The sequence below is a fragment of the Myiozetetes cayanensis genome, unplaced genomic scaffold (assembly GCF_022539395.1).
Source record: "Myiozetetes cayanensis isolate MyiCay16 unplaced genomic scaffold, myiCay2020 scf1, whole genome shotgun sequence".
Lineage (NCBI taxonomy): Eukaryota > Metazoa > Chordata > Aves > Passeriformes > Tyrannidae > Myiozetetes > Myiozetetes cayanensis.
The window spans coordinates 103,344,485-103,367,424 of NW_026086604.1; the positions used below are offsets into that span (position 1 = coordinate 103,344,485).

A 22,940-nucleotide genomic window follows, 5' to 3' on the forward strand; every position below is an offset into this window, starting at 1 on the left:
GCTTTTTCTGAATAGCTTAGTATTATTTATTATGCCACTGTCCTTTCCTGGATTGAAACATCCAGCCATGACAAGGTTAGCTATCAGTTCATAGTAAAAGGGAGAGGACAGAAGGATACCTTTCAATTCTGCATAAGCTAATGACTTGGTATACCAACAAAGGCATAATTGGGTACCATTTCACTGACTTCACTTGTCTGGGACAATGTCATCCAGTTGAAAACCTGTCCTGCGCAGTTAATAAGTGGATAAGCCTATTGATGTGCAAAACAAATCAGGTCTCTATCCGTAAAAGAAAACTTTCAGAGTAGGATGACCTTCGACAGGAAGAAGCACAAGAGCAACATTCTCTTGTCACATGAACAAATCAATAGCAATACTAACCAATGAATACCAGTAGCATGAAAATTATGTACCTTAGTGAACAAATGGACTGGAAAATTAAGTGCAACGAAGGTTAAAAAAAAAAGTCTTCTGTTATAATTTAAACATCCTGCCTTTTTCCCTGAACACTTTCTCTCCTTTAACTGGTAATCGCCTACCAAAATTCATCCTTGGAAGTTCTGGCAAAGGTAGAGTGTGGACTGGATTCAGAGGCACAGGTTTTATCACTCCATCTTCCAGTTCCACTCAGGTAACACAACAGTGAAGACTGTCCACCTCAGTTATATCACTGCTGTCATCAATAAGGGTAGAGGCAGAACAATGGTTTCAGTTCTGGCAGTGTGAACCAATCTCAGGAATTGAGGCTGAGTTTGAACTGGAAATGGAAAAATGTATTTCTTGCACCTCCCACATATGTTACAAATGTGCACCTAACATAAAGTCCCAGGATGAGACCCTTGTGCCAAGGGCAAAATTCTCACTGACTTCACTAAGTTTGCAGTCCTAAGTTACAAAAGTAATCAAAAAGTGAAAAATCTTTTGCATGTTAACCTAGACCCTTCAGCTTTCCAGTTCATGTTCTCAACTGTAAAATATGCAACCATCATATTCAAGCCCCTTCTCTTTTTGGCATATCAAGCAAAATACTGTTCAACTGCATATGGAAGATAAACCATGCCCTGAATAATTCAGTGTGCCCTCTCGTCTTAGCTCTCTCCAAATTTCAAGATGCAGTAGTACCTCCTAAATCCTGCTCCTGGGAACATGACAGAACTGTTCCCTAGCTTCTGGGACAATTCTGGAGGATATTGAGTCCCCCTAGAGTGAAGGGAACTCCAGCACACACCACCACTCAGCACAGGGGCAGCTACAGCCACAACAGAAAACTGGTTAAAACACATCCTTGGAAAGAGAATGTGTCCTACAACACCCTATTTTTTCCAGCACTGAAATTGCAGTGAACAAAACTGGGATGAGAAGATGAGAGATCCTACAGATAGAAAAGATTCTAGAGAACTGTATTAACAGGTACATTTCTGGAGGCATTTTAGTAAATGCTGTCTTGAATACCTAAAACTGTTTTAAATTACTGGTAGTTTTACACTGAGGAGACCTGGATCCTTAGCTACAATTGAAGGACTAATGCATCAACTTGTAAAGTGTCCTTAGGATCATTTTATCCCTCAGATTTCTCTGAAAGCAATGTACAATCAGATTTTTTTCTTTTTTTTTTACCTCACGGAAGTGCAGGCCCTGTGAGAATAGTTGTGATGTTGTTAGTTGTGACACCCAAATTACATCAGGTCTCAAGCTGAATGAAGCCCAAATTAAGATCATGAATATAAAGATGTCTTTCACTGTGTTTGTTGTTTGTTTAGCTGTGCAGTCACATCACCATCAACTGTCTGTGAGCACAGAACATTGAATCTCTCTCTTTTCATCTTCACTCTAGGTCTCTACCAAGGAAAAAAAAAAAGAATAAAAAAACTGAATAAAAACTACAGTGATTTATCTTGTGAAAACAATGGTGCTCTGGTCTAAAATACAGAGATACAGGCATATTATATTTTCAGTGCAACCCTGTTTTTGCTTTAAGTTTTTGTTTTAAGCAATAAAAAACAGTGCAACCCTGTTTTTGCTTTAAGCAATAGTACAAAATGAGCCATAAGTTTCAGTGCAAACAGACATTATTTCAATGAGTCCAAACAGACAAGAAAGACATGATAAGAGGTAAGAAAGAAGTATTCCCCTAAATTTAAAGGGTTCCAATGGATAGAAGGCTTTAGCCAATATCCACTAGTATCAACAACAATATGGTGTCAGTGACTATCATTTAACAATGTATTTTAGAAAAACAAAACTTCTGGATGAGAACTTTTCTGGTTTTTAAGAACATCCAGTCAACAATATCTTTAACTCACGTGGTAGTAACAATCCCACTGAGTGTCTGACAGTGGTTTTAAAGCACAGCAACCAGCGCTCTAGTAAATTATCAATTTGGGGTCACTGGACACTGTTTATCCACATTTTCTCTCTAGTTTTAAAGGATTTTGTGGATTCTGCTATTTTAAATTTAAGAGCCAGTTTATTTTGCTCAGTTTGGATGTGTGCTGTGTTTTGGTAGTGTATGAAATGGCTCCAGAGTACTTAGCACAAACAAGGGTTTCAAAAACACCACACTAAACTGAATAGGCATCTTAAAGCAATAGATTTGCTTTATTCATACTCAGTTATTCATTTTTTCTTTCCTTTTTTTTTTTTCACAACTAACAAAAATGCTGTTGTTCAAGGAAGCATAGGATACAAGACAGCAAAAGCTTTGCTAATCCAGCAGTTCCCAACTTCCCCTGATGATAGAGTCCAATTGCTTGTTAGTGCTGCAGTTGGACATCTGAAGACTTTCAACTGCCTCCCCTGAGCAGTGTTTTAATCTCTTCCCAACCAGCCCACCTGTAACAACAACAGCAATTAGTTTCAGTGCCTCCCTGAACTCTATAGACCGTCTGACTCCCAGATCTTGGAAAGGGAAGTGATTGGTGCTGCCTGTAGGCAGAAACAGACAGAATGAATGCTTGAAGTTAAGACAAGATGCTCTTCCATGCAGCCCTCAGGGACCACAGCTCCCTCCTGGTACACTGCTCTTCTCCAAGGAACCAGCTGCCTTTGTAGGGAGCATCACTCAGTAAACTGACTCGTAAACTGCCTTATGATGCAAATGCAGAAGTTGAGGCTTGTACAGCCAACCCTCCATACCCCAAAATCCCACAACTCCCACTAGGACAACTGCTGCTTGCTTCAGGCTATTGCCTAGCATCTGATTGCCAGCCTGCATCCACCACAGCAGCTTTCCAATGCCACCTTTCCAAACTCATAGTCTTTACCAGCAGCAGATCCATGAAAGAACTTGACATCTATAGAAGGAAAGTAAATGCATGAGGTATGAGTACCTTCCCTTAGTTCTTGTTCTCATAAGACACAGCAGCTTATGAAGAATTTTAGAGACCAAGAACTCAGATTTAAAGAAATTGCTGAAAATTCACTTCTATGTTTCACTGCAAATTAAGGGTCTTGGAATTCTGCACACTCTACATAATCTTAAAAAATGGGGCTTGGGTTCCTGAGCAACTTGGCCATTTCTGAAAATTTTACCCATGACCGTTGTTAATTCCCCTAAACATTAAACTGCAGAAACCACTCCCAAAACCAAGTCTGGGAAACAAATCTGCAGTCGCTCAGGGTAGCTCAATACTTAGCCTATTGAGTCACCACAATGACCACAGAACGGATGGATTATATGGTTTTAATAGGTCAGACACCGCTGTTTTTTCCTTTACAATCACCATTCCTAAAACAACTCAGAAGTAGTTGAGATAAGTCAGACACACGTGCCCACACTCTGCTTATTTTGAAAAGTTGTCACCTCTTCTCCAGATGAATGTTGTTATATTTGCACCTGACCTTGTGCTGCTGCTCTTCAGTCAAGGACAGGGATTGACACATGCAAGCAGACAGTCTGCCAGGACGAGATGTATTTCTCTAAACACAGCTTTGTCACTCCTCTATCATAGTAGCAGTTACATTTTTTAAAACAATAACAGTCTCAAATACACAAGCATCCTAATGCATTGAGCACTCTGCAATGGGTTACTGTTAAAATACACTCATAGAAAAAAAAAAAAAAAGGCATTTTCTTCCTCCTACTGGCTTCCTGAGCACATGGAAATTTTTTTTTCTTCCCACTATCACATTTCTCATAGGACAATCTGTTACTGGGCCTCCCCTGAAAATCATTCTGTAGAAACTAGGATGGAAGATAAGTGTGAAACCCTGTGAATACAGTATGTGATAAGTAACACTCTAGCCCTCAAACACCACCTGCATTATTTCTGCTCTGCTCCTCACTTCATGTTTTTCTTTTTTCATAAGAGAGCATTAACACCTGTTGAGTGGCTTCAGCAGTGCCAGACAGCACACTTCTTGCTCTGTTTCTCCAAGAAAATAAAGGTGATGTATGACATGAAGTTCTGGCCACAATGCAGTCAGTAGGATTTTTTGTTTATACCTTTTTGTGCCAGGATTTTTTGCCAGTTTGCAGTGATTTTATTTTCAAACCTAAACCATTAGAAGCTACCTTAAAAAGAAACACTTTTGCCCCAATAGCAAATCATGCTCATGACTGTTACCTATTTTCTGAAGTGTCCTGAGTCGGTGGCCAACAGAGGATTGAACAAGAGTGAAGAAGGTTTAATATCCAGAGAGTACAAAAAGAAGTAACTCCATATAATAGGCAATAAAGGATTAAAAAACACATCCTGTGTTTAACAGATAACATGAATGCAGCTTTGTCTCAAGAACTCTGGGGAACTGTTTCAAGTGCTCTCCTTTCCCATTATACAATAACCCTACTGGCATGGCCTCTTCCAAATAGGAAATAGTGCAATCTACTCAATGAAAACTTGTTTGTTTTCTTTTCCCCTCTCCTGCTATCAGCTGAACACTACACAAAACCATACGACTGTCCCTGCCCTCCTTGTCTATTCCCAAAAATTTGATCCTAAAGGGGAAAAAAGCAGCAGGGTAAGGCACACTGAAGAAAACACAGAAGCAGAGTGTAGCTTTGGCTGGGTCTGTAAAAGAAGTGAAAAAGAAGGTTTAGCAATTAATCCAACTGGAACAGGTTCTCCTCTAAAAAGCTCAGCCTAGGATCACTACTGGAAGTTTTTACACTCTAAGCCAGAGTGTGGGCAGGCAGCTGTATGATCCAGAGAAACGCTCACTCAACAAGCTGGTTGAAACCACCATCAAAGGCCTCTTTAACGAACTGGCTCTGCATTGTTGTCTGGCAAGTGCAGTGTGTGCTCAGGTGGCAGGTGGCACACTGCAGTTGGACAACGGGGAGCCAATGTTGTCACTGCATCTCGGGTGCTCTTCAATGACTGACGAGAGAGGAAGTGATGTTAACGAAGCAGCAACTGGATGTTTACCTTATGGCTACTTTTCTGAGGTTGATGTAGGTATGCTTTACTGGGTTGATGTACGTATGAAAATGCCAGACAGGAAATTACATGAATTTGAAACATGTATCTACAATAAAAACTGAAAGTTTCATGTTTTCCTGCAGTTATGAGCCTACAAGCCATTCCACCCAGCAAAATCTTTTGCGTCCCTGATTAACCTCAGTCAATAACTCAAACAGGGCTGTGTCTGATTAATGTTCACATTCACAATCTTCAGAAAATGTTTTGTAGAAAAATGTGGTTGTTGGCCAACCCTGATTGCTGCACATAAGTTGCATCTGATAGGAGCAAAATGTGATAATTTAGACCAAGATTTCCTTAGAGACCAGAACTATTTTTCTTATTGATTTTGTAGTCCCTACCTAGGCATAATTACCCCTTTTTTTCTGCCAACGTCAAAGCAGAGTGGGGGAGAAGTTATTATTGAAGACAGGATACATCCCCTTGCCTCTAACTTTTGAAGGTTTCAGATTATGACTCACTGTGTCCACAGGGAAATGGAGATGTGATCACAGCTCCAGACCCAATCCAACACACGCTGAAATCAATGGTAGACTTTCCGCTGGCTTCAGCGGAAGCCCTGGAAGAGTCATGCCCCGAGCACTAGTTGCACACATAACAAAACCCCTCTCCTGTTTCGGATGGTAGAAAGCAGTCAGCATCCCACTGGGGATCCCTGAGGTCAGAAATTGTCTACAACAAAAAATTAATACAGGAAAAAAACAAACAGAGAAATGTTTCAAGTGCATCCTACTGGACTCTGCCTCCTTCTAGTCCTGTCAGCCCAGAAAAAAACTGAATCCAGAGTAAATATTTATTAAAAATGGAAAAAAGATAAGATCTTGCAAGAATCACGATCTGTCCCAGAGTAGAAAATGTAGAATAATTATTCAATCTTAAAATAAAGTTTTCAAATAAAAGCTTGAAGAAATTAATTCAGTACAACTGAGAATCTAAAAAAACCCTTGCATTGGACTTTGTAGCACAGTTTTATGCTTGTTAAACAGGAAGGTCAACCTAGGACTTTTAGAAGAAGGGAAGCATGAGCACCTCTAGGCCAGTGTCAGACTCTAGGCCATATTTTAGCAAAACACCAGCAAACAGATGTGTGTTGTTTTTAACATTCTTCATACGGCTCCTGTATGAAAACAGTGATGAAAAAAACTTACAATGAGAGAAAGTTAAGCCTGAACACGAAACACATAAAACAGTTTTAAGAGTGTCAGGGGATTTGTAGAGAAAGCATCACAGAAGAGCATTTGAAAAGACTGCAACAATTACCATGCGATGTTGGTAAGAAATTGATTGTCAAGAAAAAAAGGCAGCAGCAAAAAGGATTATTGATCTTTCAAGAGCAGAGACCATTTAGTTTGGATGATACAGCATTTGTAGGCCTGTCTTTACCTTGTCTTACACATCTCCGGGACTGATGCACTATTATTTGAACAATTTGTAGGTGGGAGAGGCAGAGGTACGGGCAGACTGGCTACTCTCACACTGGCAGGTATGTCTTGACATGTTGTCTGAAAGTCATTGACCCTTGGTAGCCAGAAAGGTCTCACTCAGGAAGGCCTCTCTGGTTTGATTATTTCTTCTACCCAACCTGAGCTTGGCAGGTTGAGGAGAAGAAAAAGACGCTCTTCTTCAGTCAGCTTTTTTCCATGCTTGTTTTTCAGCAAAACAAGAAATGCACAATGACACAGGGATTTGTGGGGATTACTTATGGTCTTAACAGATACATCTCGTATAAATGAATAACAGCGAGGTCCTGCAGGGCTCTGCGGTGTGAATACACAGTATCACAGATAACAGAAGTATCCTGACACCTTGGTACTTAAGGACCAAGAGCGTCCAGAGAACTTGTAATATGTTAGCAAGTTACTGAGCTAGAACCTCCCACCTCCCCCCATGACATTATTCACGTTTGAGTATAATATCTTCATTTTACTTCCCAATACGTGTTATACTTCACATTTTGGGCTGTATTTTTGGTCTTGCTTCCCATCCCACTTAAAAGACAAAACAGCTGGGAGGTAAAAAGCTGACACTTGATCATAAATCTCTTTATGCACAGAGGTAAGGAGGACGGATCTAAGTCACTATGGTGACAGATTTTTCTACCGCCGGTTGTTCCCAATACGCAGATGCCTCCCTTTGGTGTCCCCCGCGCTCCCCCGTCTCAGGTAGGGAAGGTGCGCCCGCAACGCTGGGGGCCGAGGGAAACCACCCCCCTCCCGGCTTCGCATCACCCCACACTCTCCCCGGAGGCGTCTCCGCGCTCTGTGCCGACCATCCCAGCTCCGCCCCGCCCCGCCCGGCCCCGCCGCAGGGTCCCGCCGCCGCCGCCGCCACCTACTTCTTGCAGGGGATGAGCGCCTTCCTCTCCTCCAGGATGCGGAGGCGCTGGTTGGGGCCATCGTAGGAGACGGCGGCCCGCGTGTTGCGGCCCGAGCCGTGCTCGTAGAACACGGTGCGCCCTTCCCACTGTCGCGGCGCCTGGCACGGCTCGGCCCGCGCCGCCGCGCCACCCCGCACCAGGAGGACGGCCAACAGCAGCAGCAGCCGCAGCGGTAGCGGTGGCCCCGACCCCGGCCGCAGCTGCCGCCCGCCCTCCGGCCGCGCCATGCTCCGCGCTCCGCTCCGCACCGCACCCCGCCGCCCCGCACGGCGCGCAGGCGGGCGGGCAGGCAGGCTGTGCCGGGGGGCGGGGGCGGCCCGCCTCCAAACCCGCATCACCCCGGCGGGGACGGGCGGCTGCTGCGCCAGCTGCCGCGTACAAGCGGAGCAGGAGGCGGCGGGGCGACAGGAGACGGGCTACGGGGCGCTCGCTCTCCCACGCCTCCCTCGCCGCACCCGGGAAGGTCTGCGCACCCTGGCTGTGCCCCCTGGGGGGTGCCCAGGGGGGCAGCTGCGAGGCCCAAGCAGCAGCCGTTCTGTGCAGGCTTGGAGAGGCGGGGGGATGCACGAACAAGAGGGACCTGCTGGGTCAAAGTGCTTTAATGTTGTATTCGAAGGGGGAATTTCAGTGGCTCCCCACGGGCAGGCAGTGTCACAAAGCACATGCATTCCTTCACCTACCACTGCCCTCTTAGGTTTATCCACTGTTGTTTCCTGCCCGCTCTAGATGCACTTTCGTCGCCCACAAAGCGAGGGGGAAACCTGTGCTCCACAGGTGCCCCGTCTCTGCAACTCTGTTGCGTCTGCAAGGGGGAACACCGGTGGCATCCCGGTACCTGGCTGGGGCAGGCCAGGGAGCTGCCACCTCTGAGCCGTGCTGGGTCACTCACAGGCCACTGCGATAATCTGGCATGGAGTTAATCTTATTTTCTCAGCGGGTCCCTCAAAGAAAGTAGCAACATTTCCCCACAAGTGAAGAAAGGGCCCGTTGGTCTTTCCGTGCACAGGGTGGGGTGGGAGGTAAGCCCCATGCCCCCGCGTGGGCACCCCACTACGCTGCATCAGGGGAGCGTGGTCGTGGAGCACCAAAGAAAAAATAGAAGACCACTTTGGAGAAGCAGATGCGATCGGTGCGGGACAGAGGCGGGGGAGCGGAACGCGGGGCTCACTGCCCGCAAAGCAACCCCACACCGGCCCCGCGCTGCCCCGGCCCTACCGCCCGCTCCCGAATCGGCTCGGCTCGACTGCCGCCTCTTCCCCGGTCCCGAGCAAACCGGGCAAGGAACCCGTCTGTCCGCCCGTCCGCTTCACGCCTTTCCCCGTCCGTGCCGAGCTCACAGAGGGAACTCTACAACTTCCTGGAGGCGCCGGGAACAGCCGCCGAGCTCCCTCAAGCCCGCAAAAAGTTTCTTCTGCCTTAAGAAAAACTCGGCGTAAAGTTCAGCCCCGCGGGAGGGAGATGCGGTCCCTACCGTCGCCTTCCCCCTCCCCGCGCCGGAGCGCAGAGCCCCGCGGCAGAGCCGTGTGGTTTGGGTTTTCCTTCCCCTCCGCCCCTCCTTCCACCTGAAGGAATTTATGACACAGATGAAAACTGAAACGGAGCTGGAGCCGCGGCCGAGAGACGCAGTGATGTCGCCGGGGGATTAAACGGGGTGGAGGTGATGTCACCGTGCCTGCACAGCAAAACGCACACGCACACGCACACCCCACCCCCCCCCCGGAGGAGCGGGGCTGCCAAGGGAGCGCGATCTGCCCCACGTCACTCGTGCCACCGGTATAAATGCGGTCCCGCGATGTCCATGGCTGTCGGCGCGGCGGCTCCCGCGGCTTTACTGCAGCCGGGCACCGGGAGGCAGCGCCGCTCCGCGCCCTTCGGCCGCCGGGACCCGCGGGGCGGCGGCGGGCGGCGACGGAGGAGAGGGACAAGAAAGAGGGACAAGAAAGAGGAGGAAGAGGAGAAGGATGCTGCGCGCCTTGGTGGCGGTGTCCCTGTGGCTGCGGGTGAGCCCGCGGGCGCAGGGCGCTCCGTGCGAGGCGGTGCGCATCCCCATGTGCCGCTCCATGCCCTGGAACATCACCCGCATGCCCAACCACCTCCATCACAGCACCCAGGAAAACGCCGTCCTCGCCATCGAACAGTACGAGGAGCTGGTGGCCACAGGCTGCAGCCCGGTCCTGCCCTTCTTCCTCTGCGCCATGTACGCCCCCATCTGCACCCTGGAGTTCCTCTACGACCCCATCAAGCCGTGCCGCTCCGTCTGCCAGCGCGCCCGCGACGGCTGCGAGCCCATCATGCGCCGCTACAATCACAGCTGGCCCGAGAGCCTCGCCTGCGACGACCTCCCCGTCTACGACCGCGGTGTCTGCATCTCCCCAGAGGCCATCGTCACCGACCTGCCGGAGGGTGAGCACCCCGGGAGCAGCGGGAGGGCAGACCCCCTCTACCCCCGCAGTGTGTGTTTGGGGGGGTGCTGCGGGACCCCCACGCCTCAGTCCCGGAGCCACTCCCGACAGTTTTCATTCCCTGACGCGCCTCTGTTTGCAGATGTGAAGTGGACGGACTTCACGCAGGGCATGATGCTGCCGGACAGACCCCTGGAGCCCGACTGCAGGACCCGTGGCCAGGGTGAGCCTTGGGCGACCCCCCCACCTCCCCCTCCCCGGAGACAGGCTCACTCTGACACCCCTCAACCGTTTTCCCTTCTCTTCCTTTGAAGAGCGGTGCAGGTGCAAAAAGACAAAGCCTACGCTGTCAAACTACCTGGCCAAGAACTACAGCTACAGTAAGTGCATGGGGGGAAAACGTTTCACTTTGCCTGTCCCACACCCTCTTTGTGTTCCCTGCAAGCCAGGTAGCTCCACGTGGGTGCTACACCCACACCATGCCCCATCCAGCAAGTGTGGCACAAGTAGACCACTCCACCTCAGCGTTTCCAAGAGGCTTTTTGGCCGGGGACAGCTAGCTGTCCTCTTCCAAAACCCAGCTCTAAGCACACACCACATGCAGGCAGTAGTAGTAATTGTGCAGGTGATGGTGTGTTTCTGATAAAAGCAGTGAAGTGGTGGTAATGTGCACTGACATCAACAGGTTGCTCTGCAGAAAGAGGGCTTGCTACTGTGAAGGTCAGTCTAGTAAGTGCAATTGCATTTAATGTGAGCACTCGCTGTTTGGTGAAAAACAAAACCAGCTCGTTTTCATCCAGCAGGAAGAATAAACAGATATTTGCCACCTAAATAAAAATGTAAATATGAACAAAACCGTAGCAAAGTAAAAAGTTTTTAAAAATTCGTATATGGTTTTTCTTACTAGCCAGAGCCCTGTCAGGTGCAGAGTTGTTAGAGATTAAGTGAATTCAATGACAATTTGCAGCATCCAACCAAGGAGTTGACTGATAGTTTTATTATATGTTGCATGACATATTGGCCATAAAAATAAATATTCACCCCTCTTCCCCCTTGACTCCCCCCTGCCCCCCTGTTTTGGTTTTCTGATAGTGTGGTGAGGAAGAACTCTAATTAAGATTAGGTAAATGTCAGATTAATCGCCTGTAATGTCAACAGAAACCCCCTCTTAACTGTGATTTTAATACACAGTATCATAGTTTGCACTTAATGAGCTTTTCCTCAGGTGGCAGTTTTTTCTTTGAGGCATTTATTCAGTTCTTCTGCCATAGCGTTATTATGACCATTCAATTCTTATTTGTTTGATATCAAATGAAAGTAAATTTGTGGTTATTTGCTTTGTTAGCATGGAAAAAAAAATCCAAACCCCAGTTTGGTGGGAATAATCAAGCTAAATACCTAACTTAGGTAGTTGTAGAGTTTTTTGGGTTTTTTTGTTATAGCATTTTGGTGCATTTATATGACATATTCTTTTCCTTGATCTGTCTCAATACAGAGGGAAATGTTTAGGTGGAAAAATTAACTTCCACAGTTGTCTGAAATGTATGAAAAGCAGTGATATAAAACGACTGTTATAAAATGAAAGACAAGTGTTAGTCATATACATTCTGATTTCAGTGACTTCAGTGGGACTGTTCCTTGAGTAAAGTCTATGAATTGGGTTCCAATATTTAATTCCATTGAATATGTGCAATCAAGATTTTGGTTTTGAGAGGTAAATTTTTATTCAGCCTCCTCTGAAATAAATAGACCTGTTTATATGGAAAATAAATTGAGGTAACATTGAACAAGTTGATTTTTTTTTTCTGAAATCCTTTAAAATAATACATACGGCTAAATTGTATTTCTAGTTGGTCAGAACTTGGTTTCCAATCAAACTTCAAAAGAGATTGTGAATCTCCAAAACTGATATTTCTCATGTGTTTTGTATGTGTTATTCATGTCCTGATAAAAGTAGCACAAGACCCCAGATTGCATTAAAAGTGCTGGCTTTCTGTTTTCTACATGTGAAGTTCATTACAAATTTTATGAAGTTCATTTGAAGGCTTTTGACCTGGTGGCTGGCAGGGGCAGCATTGATGCAGGCTGACCACCCTGTGGTCCATACAATTCTCATGCTTCTTTTACTGATGAATTTTTGGATATTAGGAACCTTGTTTTTGACATTTCCTAGAGCCAATGTCCTTCATGTAAAAATCACACTTCATTAATCTGGTATTTCTCACAAGAGAGAAGGGATGAAATGCTGCAGTGGTAGGTACTACCAGGGATCATCTCAGAGCAATCTACACAGTTTCACCTTCTTACATCCATCCGAACATTCAGTTTTCCTTAATGAAAAGTAAAAATATAAATTATTCTGTACTCATAGTCAGAAGAACCTGTCTCAGCATCTGGTTTATATGAGGATATCACTACTGATGGATAATCCAAAGGCAAAAGATGAAAAAAAAAAGGTATAGATTGAGTAAATTGTGACAATCTCAAGCCTCTTAGTTTTTTCATAACTTGTTTCAAACCTTCCCTTCTTTCTTATATTTAACAAAAGATGGTAGTTTCTGGTTGCAATCTGAAGGGAAATGATTTTGTTATTGAAAAGACTGAATTCATGATAACTGTCTGTGAGGTAAATTACTAATTTTTAGTCGGAAATAACCAGATGTGGTTATAGAATGGGTCTGATGTATTCAAAGGGTTGTTCAAGACTGAGTTGAAGGAGCTGTTCATGTGTGTGATTCCAGGCAAGATTGCTTGGCCTGATCTGGCAAAGATTTAAGCACATGTTTAATTTCACAGTTGTCAGCAGTCCTACTGAAAATTGAATTGGGATCAGGCCTCTGTTATTCTAAGCCGCTGCTCATGCCCACACACGAAGAAGTAGTTCTAGTTTCACAACAGGAACAACAGCTTTCAATTTAATATGTTTTATTTTGTTTTGAGATGTGTTTAAATTTCTAAGACCGTTTATTGTTCTCATGCTTCTGTTTTCTATTTTCAGTCATTCACGCTAAAGTAAAAAGTGTAGAAAGAGGCAACTGCAATGAGATAACGACTGTGGTCGAAGTCAAAGACATACTTAAGTCTTCAACACCAATTCCTCTGTCCCAAGTGCCTCTTCTTACAAATTCCTCCTGCCAATGTCCACCTCTTCAACCGAAGCAGGATGTTCTCATCATGTGCTATGAATGGCGGTCAAGGTAAGCCCGGGCGATGTGGGGCAGGAAAGTGTTATAGCTGGCTGTGATACATTGGAAGGAGGGTGAGCAAGGCTTCCTTCCTCATCACAGGCATGTTTTGCTGATGGTTTTTGTCAGGATAACTCATACATATATGTACACGTTTCGATTACCTTCGCAATTGACTTTTGCTGCTTCGTGAGTTTCAGCTCTGTACCACAATGTGGCGCTTACAAAACTTGGCTCACAAATGGAGCATAAAATCTGGTGGCATTAGGTGCTGACAGCATTTTGCTTAATGCATCATGCAGCAGTTCAGGCATCTCTAGCTGTTTGGGAGTGTTTTTCCAGGACCACTTTCCATTGGTATGAGCTGCTTCATGTGCTACAAACCTAATGGTGGCTGTAGATGATGATCTGTGTTGGAAGAACTGCACAGAAGGCATAGTTCTGCTTCACCGACCCCAAGGGAGAAGGCAGGAGATTATATATATCTGCTGCCTGCAGAGCTGTGGGAGTCAGAGCCAGGCCTTCTCCACTGGCCCGTCCATACTTTGAACCAATGCTGTCAGAAACCATGCAGAGGGTGGTTGGGTGCTGGAACAGGCTCTCCAGGGCAGTGGTCACAGCACCAAGTCTGATACAGTTCAAGAAGCATTTGGACAATACTCTCGGGCATGTGGTGTGACTCTTGGGGAGGGTCCTGTGCAGGGCCAGGAGCTGGACTTGAGGATCCTCTTGGGTCCCTTCCAACTCAGCATATTCTGTGATTCTGTGATCCCACAGCTGTACTGGGGCCAGCCGAAGCTGCAGCCATTGGAGCTCCAGCTCCCAGATGGCAGATGAAAAGTAAATACTCTCAGAGCGGCTTGCCAGTCCTGCTATATGATTAAAAGAAAAAAACAAAGCAAAACTAACGTTACTAGACCTTTCATCTGGCAGTCAGCCTAGCCCCAGGCATGGAAGGAAATCCAGCATGCTGGTCTGGAGGGGAAGGAGTGATGAATCACGGCTCCCTTTTCTCTCTGGTTCCTTGAGGCAGAAGGGGACGTCCCATCCCCATTAGCACCCCAAGTGTACCAGTAGCAGCAGGTGCGAGCAGGACAGGTTGTGGTGTGGTAGGTACTGTGTAGGCCTGTGTGCTGTGGGTCAGAGGCAAGGCTGGCTGCAAAATGTGCAGGCTAGTTTCACATACAGTGATGTTACCGTTGATGGACCGCAGACACATATTTTTAAAGAGTTTCATGTTGATATTTCAAAAGCATTTTCCAGGTGTTTCTAAAAGTTGCCGTCTGATACCTTATTACTGTAACCTTTTTTTTTTTTTTTTTGTGAGCTAACAAGCACAGCATTTTATTATTACACAGCACTTTGCTGCATTTAACAAAGATTAATCTAGAACCTTTTACTTGTGCTAGCTGTTTTAGGGATACAAGCTCTGAGTCACATAGAAGAACCATGACCTAGACTGTGATGGGGAAGCTCTGGGCTGCAGAGCCTTATTGGAGAGGATCCTCTGGAGGCTGTCAGGAAAGGGAGATTTCAAAAGTCAGAGATCACAATCTGCATCTCCATTACTTTGGAAAAACACACCATTCACTAAATATCTTGTGACTGTTTTTAAAGGTCACTGAGGTTTTTAATTTCATATAGTGTACTAAAATGGATTTGAAAAAGAAACATAAACTATTATATGTGCTTCCTGTTGAACTCAGCGGCATGCAAAAAGAAGGTTTTGAGTTACAGCAGTTTTTTAAAATGACAGAAGCGAAATGGGTGGAAGCTGTGTCTCCACTGAAGTCAGTGACAAAGCCCCTGTCAGTGGTGTTAAGGTCTCCCTCAATAATCTGACCTGAAGAGAAGTTGCATCAAGTGTACACCATGTTGTGGTTTCATTTATTACAATGTGTCCTTAGCTTCAATCCTATATGTTAGTCCTCTAATATCTCCTCGAAAAGGAAAGGAAATGTATATCATGTTGGTCTTGATTCTCAGTGGCTTGCACTCATGTTAGGCCTTTTATGTTTGGTCAAAGTGGATGCACTGTGGCTAATGACTCTGAGAAGCAGCACTTTGTACTGTGTCTGAACTGCCAGGAGCAGCAACACTTTTCATGGAAACTGGAGATCAGGCCCTGCTACACTGTGTAAACTTCTCCAGCCAGCAAAGGGCCATGTGAAATTGTGTGCATTTGCAATGATAATTAGATGTCTTCAGCCAACACTGGACACATGGATGTCTAAGTAAAACCTTCCAGAATTTTAACGGAATTTTTATCAGGGCATGTTATGGCCTGGTATATCAAATAAATGACCAATCCAAACCAAACCAAAACTTCTTTCTAGGTTGGTACTTAGAAGGTGTGACATCAGACTGATTTAGAAGAAACTTATTTTTTTCGTTTCATAACACCTAGACTCAGTGTTTTCATAGAGGAGCTAGCCAGATTTCATTGTTAGGCAAGTATTGCTACCCATACCTCTTCCAAATTCTCTTTAAACCACTCATTAAGCATTTACATGTAGGAAACACATAATGCCATCCTCATGTATTTATATGTAGAAATGGTTACAATTGTAAGTGGTCAGATATTTATGTTACCATTTTTCAGCTGAGCTGTATTAAGTGGTGCATGTGAATCAGCCTCTCTTTTTTTTTTTTTTTTTTTTTAAATTCAGAAGTAAAATATAGTAGTTTAATCTACTCTTTACACAAACACACAGAGAAACATATAGCGGGCATAAGTGAAAATATGAAATTCTCAGTGCCAGTATCTATGGGTGCATTTCAACCTCAGTCTGTGTTAAATCATCAGGAATGGCATCTCAGGAATCAAAGTCAGAAATACCTGTGACTTGTGTTTGTTTGTTAATTTTCAGGTTAATGCTTCTTGATGGATGTCTAGTTGAAAAATGGAAGGATCAACTAAACAGAAGGTTTAAGGTAAATACAACCAAAGAAAACAATGTTGATGTTCTTGATAAAAAGTTAAACAGCTTTGTTTTTACTTCAGCATTTGTCAACTTTTATGACTTTCAGATATTCGTAGCACATCTGCATATTATTATTTTCACTTGAACATTTTCAGACCTCATAAAGTGAAAATTTGAAAATTTTAGTCTTGCATTTTAGGGTATCTAAAATATTTTTCTATTTTTTTTTTTTTTATCTGGTTGGATGATCTTTGTGTGAACTCTGGTTTATTACAGTAATGACTCTAGGAATTTCTTTCATATCATTGCTAAGGCAAGTAGCTGTCAGATAGGTGATATGAAGATGAGTACATAGTCCACATTAGGTAAGAAAGGAAGTTAAAATCCACTGCACTGGATTAATGGCCTTTGCTGTATTGAAGATTGCAGGCTGGAGACACAGACTTCTCACCAGGTACTCCCTACTAAAGACCAATTGAAAGTATTGGGCATCATCTCTCTCTCACTCTGGTTTCAGGGAACACTGGAAGGAAAAGTCTGTTGTATAGAGACCTGGGTGGCAGGTGCAGCAGATGCCCCTGCTTTTTGGGGCTTCAGAATATCACTTCATATCACTCCTTACTTGTAAATTCCTTTTTATAATGGAAAGAAAGGGTGGATCGAGAGAATGTCTGACTCTTCCTCCCATTTTTAGAGATGGAAGAAAGTTATTTCTGGAATTCAGAAAAGGTTTCAGAGCATTGAGGACACACATGTATGTTTATTTTAATTATAAGTTGATTGGCAATTGATGTAGGAATATTTAAGTAGAACCCTTTAGATTACAGACCAGCTTCTTGCAGGGAATTGTATTTGATGCTTTTATCATTCCATTTTCACTTACTCCTATGACACCTATGTGTTGAAAAGAAAACATACTTTAAATCTTTAAAAAATAAATGCATGGCAACCGCAGAGGATACCATGTGCGATTTAGAAGAATATTGATATATGACTCGGACTCTTTAAATCCCTTAGCTGTCAACTTAATGGTCTGTCACTGGCGCACAGTGTGTTTTAGTTGCTTCTGTACACTGTTTTGTCATTTCTAATAGTGCCTTGAAAGATGTTTGGGCATTCATTTCCAGACTGTCAAATACATGCATGACTGCCAAACAAATTGCTTCTCAAAGCACATGTCATTTCCTCTGATATTAATAGTGTCATAAACTAAATCCTCATTTAAACATGCTTGAGTGGGACACAACTAAATAAATGACTGCTGATGGTTCTTTTTTATAAAGATGCATAAAATGACCGTGACTACACAGAGTGAGTATGGAGCTAGGTATCACAGTGGATTCATTTTAATATCCATCATTCATCTGTGAAGGCTTTCATCTGACTTTTGTCTTGAGTTGCCACTTAAAATGAATGTTTTGAGCTGTCTGTGAACCGCAGAAGACACCTGTTAACATAATCACAGCATGACTGGTCTCTTCTCTAGTGAGGACAAAGGTCTGAGTTGCAACAGGGTCAGTGCAGAGATACTAAACAGGGAAGCTGCAATTCTCTTGCTCTGATCATGTGGGTAAACCCCCTGCCCTTTGGGGTTTCTACTGTTTGCCTTGTTTTCCTTAAAATAGGTATTTCTGTTCCTAGAGGTGAAAGACTGAAGTCTCTGCTGTAGTGTTGTGGATCCCTCCACGTTTTGGAGACCCAACCACTTAAACCCAATGTAAAAACCTGTTTTCTGACTACTGTTGGGTTTTGAAAATCTGACAACTCTTCTCTTTGGTGGGCTCATTGATCTAATTTCTTTTCAAAATTTATCAGGGATGCTGCTGAATAGAGCTGCAGATAACATTATTCACAGTCATCTCATTGCAACTCTGAACACTGTGATTTCAGTGGTCATTTCCATTATCTGTCCATAATATAAGCTTGTTCATACTGTGTTCTCTCCCCTCCTTCAGAAAAGCAGAACCAAGAAAATAAATACTGCCTTCCCTTGTAGCTGTGTGCTTAGATATGTATTGTGAAAGGATAGTTTGATTTCTGCAGACTTTTCTGAGGAAAAGTCAAGTAGCACGTTCAGTAAGACAGCGAGGAAGGGACTTGCCAAGGAGTTCCAGTGTGCTGATCCCGGCATTTTGATGGCATGGTGCCACATCCCCTGGATTTCTGAAAAGGCACTTGCAGCGTGCACAGAAGATGGGCAGTTGTTATTTTCATCCACTGATATTGTAGAAATTCCCTCCACTCAAGAACATGCATTAGGCTCCCCTTGCAAATAATCACAACATGTTGACATCAATGGCCTTGCAGTATAGAGCACAAAACTGTTAAAAGCAGCACTAGTATCAGTGGTTTGGGATAACATTAAGTCATAATTATTTATGCTTATGTCCTTCCCTAACTCATCCTCTTTGTCTTCTGCATTTCTACAGAGGTGGGAGCAGAGACTGCAAGAGCAAAAGCGGCGAACTGCCCGCAGTAAGAACCAGAATTCAGGACGTAGTGGTCAGACTGGAGCCCTGAAACCGTCAACCAAGAATACCAGCCCGCTGATCAGTGGCCCCAAAAAGGCCACTAAAATAAGACATGGCCAGAAAGAAATCAACCCTAAAAAAGCATGAGAGTGAAATTTCCAAAAGGAAAGACTTTCCCTGCACGACGAGGGTCACAATCTGGCTTTGTGGGCATGTTCTGTTAATCTGGAACTCACTGACTTAAAAAATCACGTCACTTTCTACATAGACCTTTTTGCTGCACTTTACTGTTAAGAGGTTTGCTTCTTCTTTCAAGTCACTGTAAGCCATAGAGCGTAGGTTTGCACTTATATGAGGTAGGCATATTCCAGCTGACTGAGCTTTATCTTTGGGCTCTGATTTGCAGTTCTAGATAGAACTAGCCTTGGCTGTCAGAGGTTTTGACTCCTTGTGCCAGTTGCCTGCTCTGCTTCCCTGCCAAAAGTTGGGGAGCTGCATGTAGGTGTAATAGCTGGTGAGTTAGGCTGTGAGTTAGCTCACCAGACACAGCAGCTGAGGAACAGCAGAGGGATGGTAACCTCTGGCAGACATCTCGGGGAGCAACTACTGGAGCTGAATCTATCCGCTGTTTGGAATCACAGCCCTTGTTCAGAGTGTTCAAAAGCATGGTTTACCATTAAGCATGTGGGTATGCATTATGTGATTATTTTTATGTGTGTGATGAAAATATGCTTACACTGTAAGTATTTGATCTTGTGGGTTTGTGTAGAAAAAATGCATTGAAAGCACACATTTAATTTTTTATGGCACTTCAGGCTGGCTTCTGTTCTAATTTCAAATATATTTAAGCATCTAATTGAAAAATCAGTATTTTTTGAAAGGACAGATTAAAGTGAAGCAGATCTGTAGAATTCTTAAAAGTAAAACTTATTTTTGCTGTAATATAGCCTTGTTATGAAAACTGGAATAGAAGCTTTATCCTAAACATAACTGACAGCTACTATACAGTATGAGGAGAAGATAAGACTTCATGTGGCTCAGTAATCATGTGGATAATTTTTTATCATTTGACACCATATTTCTAATCTTTTTCTGGTACCAAATAAATAAATAAATAAATAAATGAATAGCCCTTGTCACTACTAATGAAGTTCTCAAAGCAACTGTCTCTCTGCAGTTTTGCTGATCAGAAAGTAATACTTATTCTGAAAAGGTTGACAGAAAAAGAAGATGCTTTTATTTATGCAGTAAGTTTACTCACTTAACATTTGCTGTATGAAGTAGCAAGGGAGTATAGATCTAATTAACATAACTCCAAGATGATATTTATGCTATCCTTCCAACATGTACTTGGATAAGGCAGCATAGATAACACATTCTGATTTCAATTTCATTTAACACATAAAATCACCTACATTAGGATCAGAAGAGCTCATGATAAGAAATCTGAAAGACCTTCAAGAGTTCCTGCAGGAAGACTAAGGGCTAGACTTGTCAATCCTGGTGTTTATAAAACAAAATGAGCATTTTTAAAATAGAGAGGGTCTATGTCAGAAAAAAAAATAAAAGAGTTCTGTGTAGACTAGCATAAGGAGATACAACTTGTCATGTCAGCATGTTGATCTTTGTTATTACAAGAATTGCAATGAAATTTGCATGCATGAAATTCAAGGCTGAACATGCAGGAATGATTTTGGTAGCTGCAGTTTTATAGCTGGTATATGCTAGCACGAGCTGGAGACATAAATGCCAAGCTAGAATGCTTAAAACAAAGAGGCAGAGGTGTTACATAAAAATGGAATAATAGCATGTAGGATAGTTTGGCAGACATGGTCATTGGTTGAGCTTTGAGCCGTTGGTTAAAATATGCAAAGGTCAGCATTTCAATGTGGCCTTACCGCTAATTCTGGGCAGGTGCAGAAATTTATCTACATGAAACACCTGCAGAATTAGATCCAAAATTCATTCCAGCTGCCAGGAATGCTGAGCATATGTATCATCAATTGAGTTTAGTGAGAATTAGGTGTGTTTGACATGTTTAAAAAACAGACCACAAATTTAGGTGCCTAAATACAGACTATAGGAGAAATCTTAATCCTGTACAATCAAATGGAAAAACTGAAATGGAAATCAAAGGAGACAGAATTTCACTGCAGGTGACTAATTTAGGTAAGTTTGAAAATGCTGACTTAAGTAAGCCGGATCTAAAAGTTCAGTATGATTGGAAAACTTCTATAGTTTTGTGTGCTGTGTAGCAGGAGTTCTTAAGCTTTGATTATCTATTGAACCCAATTTCAAATACCCCAGTAAATATGTATATGGTTGGCTATTAAAGAGCAAACAACAGTCCTATCAATGGGATGTTGAAATAACAAATACTGAAGTCATGATATTACACTTTAACAGGTTTTATTGTGAACGTAGTCAAGTGTGGTGTTTGTTAAATGAAACTTTTGGAACAGCTACCTAGACTTGATAGCAACATTACATATTATTTTACAACTATTAAAATCAAACTAACTTTTTTTTTTTTTTTTAGTCAGGGGAGAAAATGTCAAAATTATTTTCTCCCGAGAACTGTCACCATTCCTGCTGCAAGTTGACCATTCCAATATGCTGGAATAAACTTTGATGCACCAAGCCAGGTGTTTCTAAATTCTTGACACTTTTAGGTATGCTTTATGCTGACTAATTTTCATTCTCATATGTAAAAATATGCAAGAAGGAAAGGCAATACAACAAAAAGCAGGGGTATCATAATGCAAAGAACAAATGTGCAAGGGATGAATGAGTAAGGTAGTGTGTTTTTCTAAATCCATTTTTTCCTATATTTTAAGAAGCAATGGGTTAACCCAATTCAGCACTAATGCAAGCCATTCCATTTTGAAAATCCTTTACAACTATTAACTTCCTGTGACTTCAAATGCCAGATGAATCCAGACCCAGAACTTCTGCACCCTCCAGCCAGCTTTACTTCGCTTGTGAAGGTGTGAAGTAGGTGTTAAATCAGTGAGGCCTGTTAGAACAGGCAAATGGATTTCCACAGGGTCCACTCACCAACTCCACTGTCCAGCATGGGGCAAAAGGTCAGACTCACTTCTTCTCATGTACCTCCATGGCCAGGTGTAGCCATTGCTTGTCAGTGCACTCCAGCACCAGAGTCATGAAATCCTGATTTAGCAGAGTGGGCCGATAGTTTGCTGATGGATGAAAGTAATTACTGTACCTACTATAAGATGATAAATTAACAGGCCAAATCGTTGAAGTGTCAAATGTTTTTTTCTCAGTGTTATAGCTGCCTTCTTACTGAGGGATTTGGCATTCTTTCCATATAAATCAAAAATGGCCTGGAACACCAAACATATGCTTCCAATGCATTTCTTACTACCTCCCACACACATGCGCCTAGTTTAGTAAGAAGTGCCATTCAGTATTTTCACTGAATGTTTTAACCTCAGTTCCAAGAGAATAAAACCTGAAAAAATATTTAATTGTGAATGATTGGCACCATTTTAGAAGCTCAGTGCAAATGCAAATCAGAACTCTTTTATGAAACACATTTTTTAAAAAACCATAAACCACCCTCCAAAACCTGAATGACCCGGTCACTTCAATTCAGTGTTGCAACTTTCATCCATTCAGTGCGTACAACAGAAATACTTCCTAAGCAAATAAAAAGAAGATTTCCAGTCCAAAATACTCAAACAACTCTTAAATTATTTTATCCAGAATTGTAACCTAGATTCCAAAGGAATGAAACCTGAAAAAATATTTACTCCAGTTATGCAAAACTGACACATGCTTTCCGGTTGTGCTTAGGAGTTGAATGTAAATGCACATCTGAAAACATTTCCTCAACCAGATTTTTCTGGTAAACTTTGTAATTTTGTAAATAAATATCATATGTCAATATGGCTCAACAAACATTCACAATTATGTTTGCTTTTATAATAATAATAAAAAAACGACATTAATTTGCAAGTCATTAATTTCTATAGAGGTACATTACTTCTAATTAGACCTGGTCAAGGCTTTCTGGAAAAACTACACTCAATTGCAATTGCTGACACTGTATTCCCTGTAACATCTCTGAAATGAAACAACAGCTTTACTGGAATGTAAAACAGGGTTTCAAACTTGCTTGTTAGATATGCAGTA

General features: G+C 43.1%; 2 protein-coding genes across 2 annotated transcripts in view; one reads left to right on the forward strand and one right to left on the reverse strand.

The window, feature by feature from the left end:
• EPDR1 (ependymin related 1) overlaps window positions 1-8,058 on the reverse strand; it is a 31,368-nt gene extending 23,310 nt beyond the window's left edge. The window contains exon 1 of the mRNA XM_050317873.1: window positions 7,759-8,058. Within this exon, the coding sequence (XP_050173830.1) occupies window positions 7,759-8,027 (269 nt within the window). The 5' untranslated portion in view covers window positions 8,028-8,058. The remainder of the gene's footprint in view (window positions 1-7,758) is intronic.
• Window positions 8,059-9,688: 1,630 nt separating this feature from the next.
• SFRP4 (secreted frizzled related protein 4) lies at window positions 9,689-21,422 on the forward strand. The gene is made up of 6 exons (XM_050324976.1): window positions 9,689-10,203; window positions 10,345-10,425; window positions 10,517-10,582; window positions 13,201-13,399; window positions 16,258-16,321; window positions 18,741-21,422. The coding sequence occupies exons 1-6, from the start codon at window positions 9,762-9,764 to the stop codon at window positions 18,927-18,929; spliced, it is 1,041 nt and encodes a 346-aa protein (XP_050180933.1). The 5' UTR covers window positions 9,689-9,761; the 3' UTR covers window positions 18,930-21,422.
• The last annotated feature ends 1,518 nt before the right edge of the window (window positions 21,423-22,940 follow it).

Bases quoted from the DNA above. Each gene is read 5' to 3' on its own strand.
- SFRP4 (XM_050324976.1), top strand. From the start codon at position 9,762: ATGCTGCGCGCCTTGGTGGCGGTGTCCCTGTGGCTGCGGGTGAGCCCG. The intron at 13,400-16,257 runs GTAAGCCCGGGC...GTTAATTTTCAG, and splicing joins TGCTATGAATGGCGGTCAAG to GTTAATGCTTCTTGATGGAT. The intron at 16,322-18,740 runs GTAAATACAACC...GCATTTCTACAG, and splicing joins AACTAAACAGAAGGTTTAAG to AGGTGGGAGCAGAGACTGCA.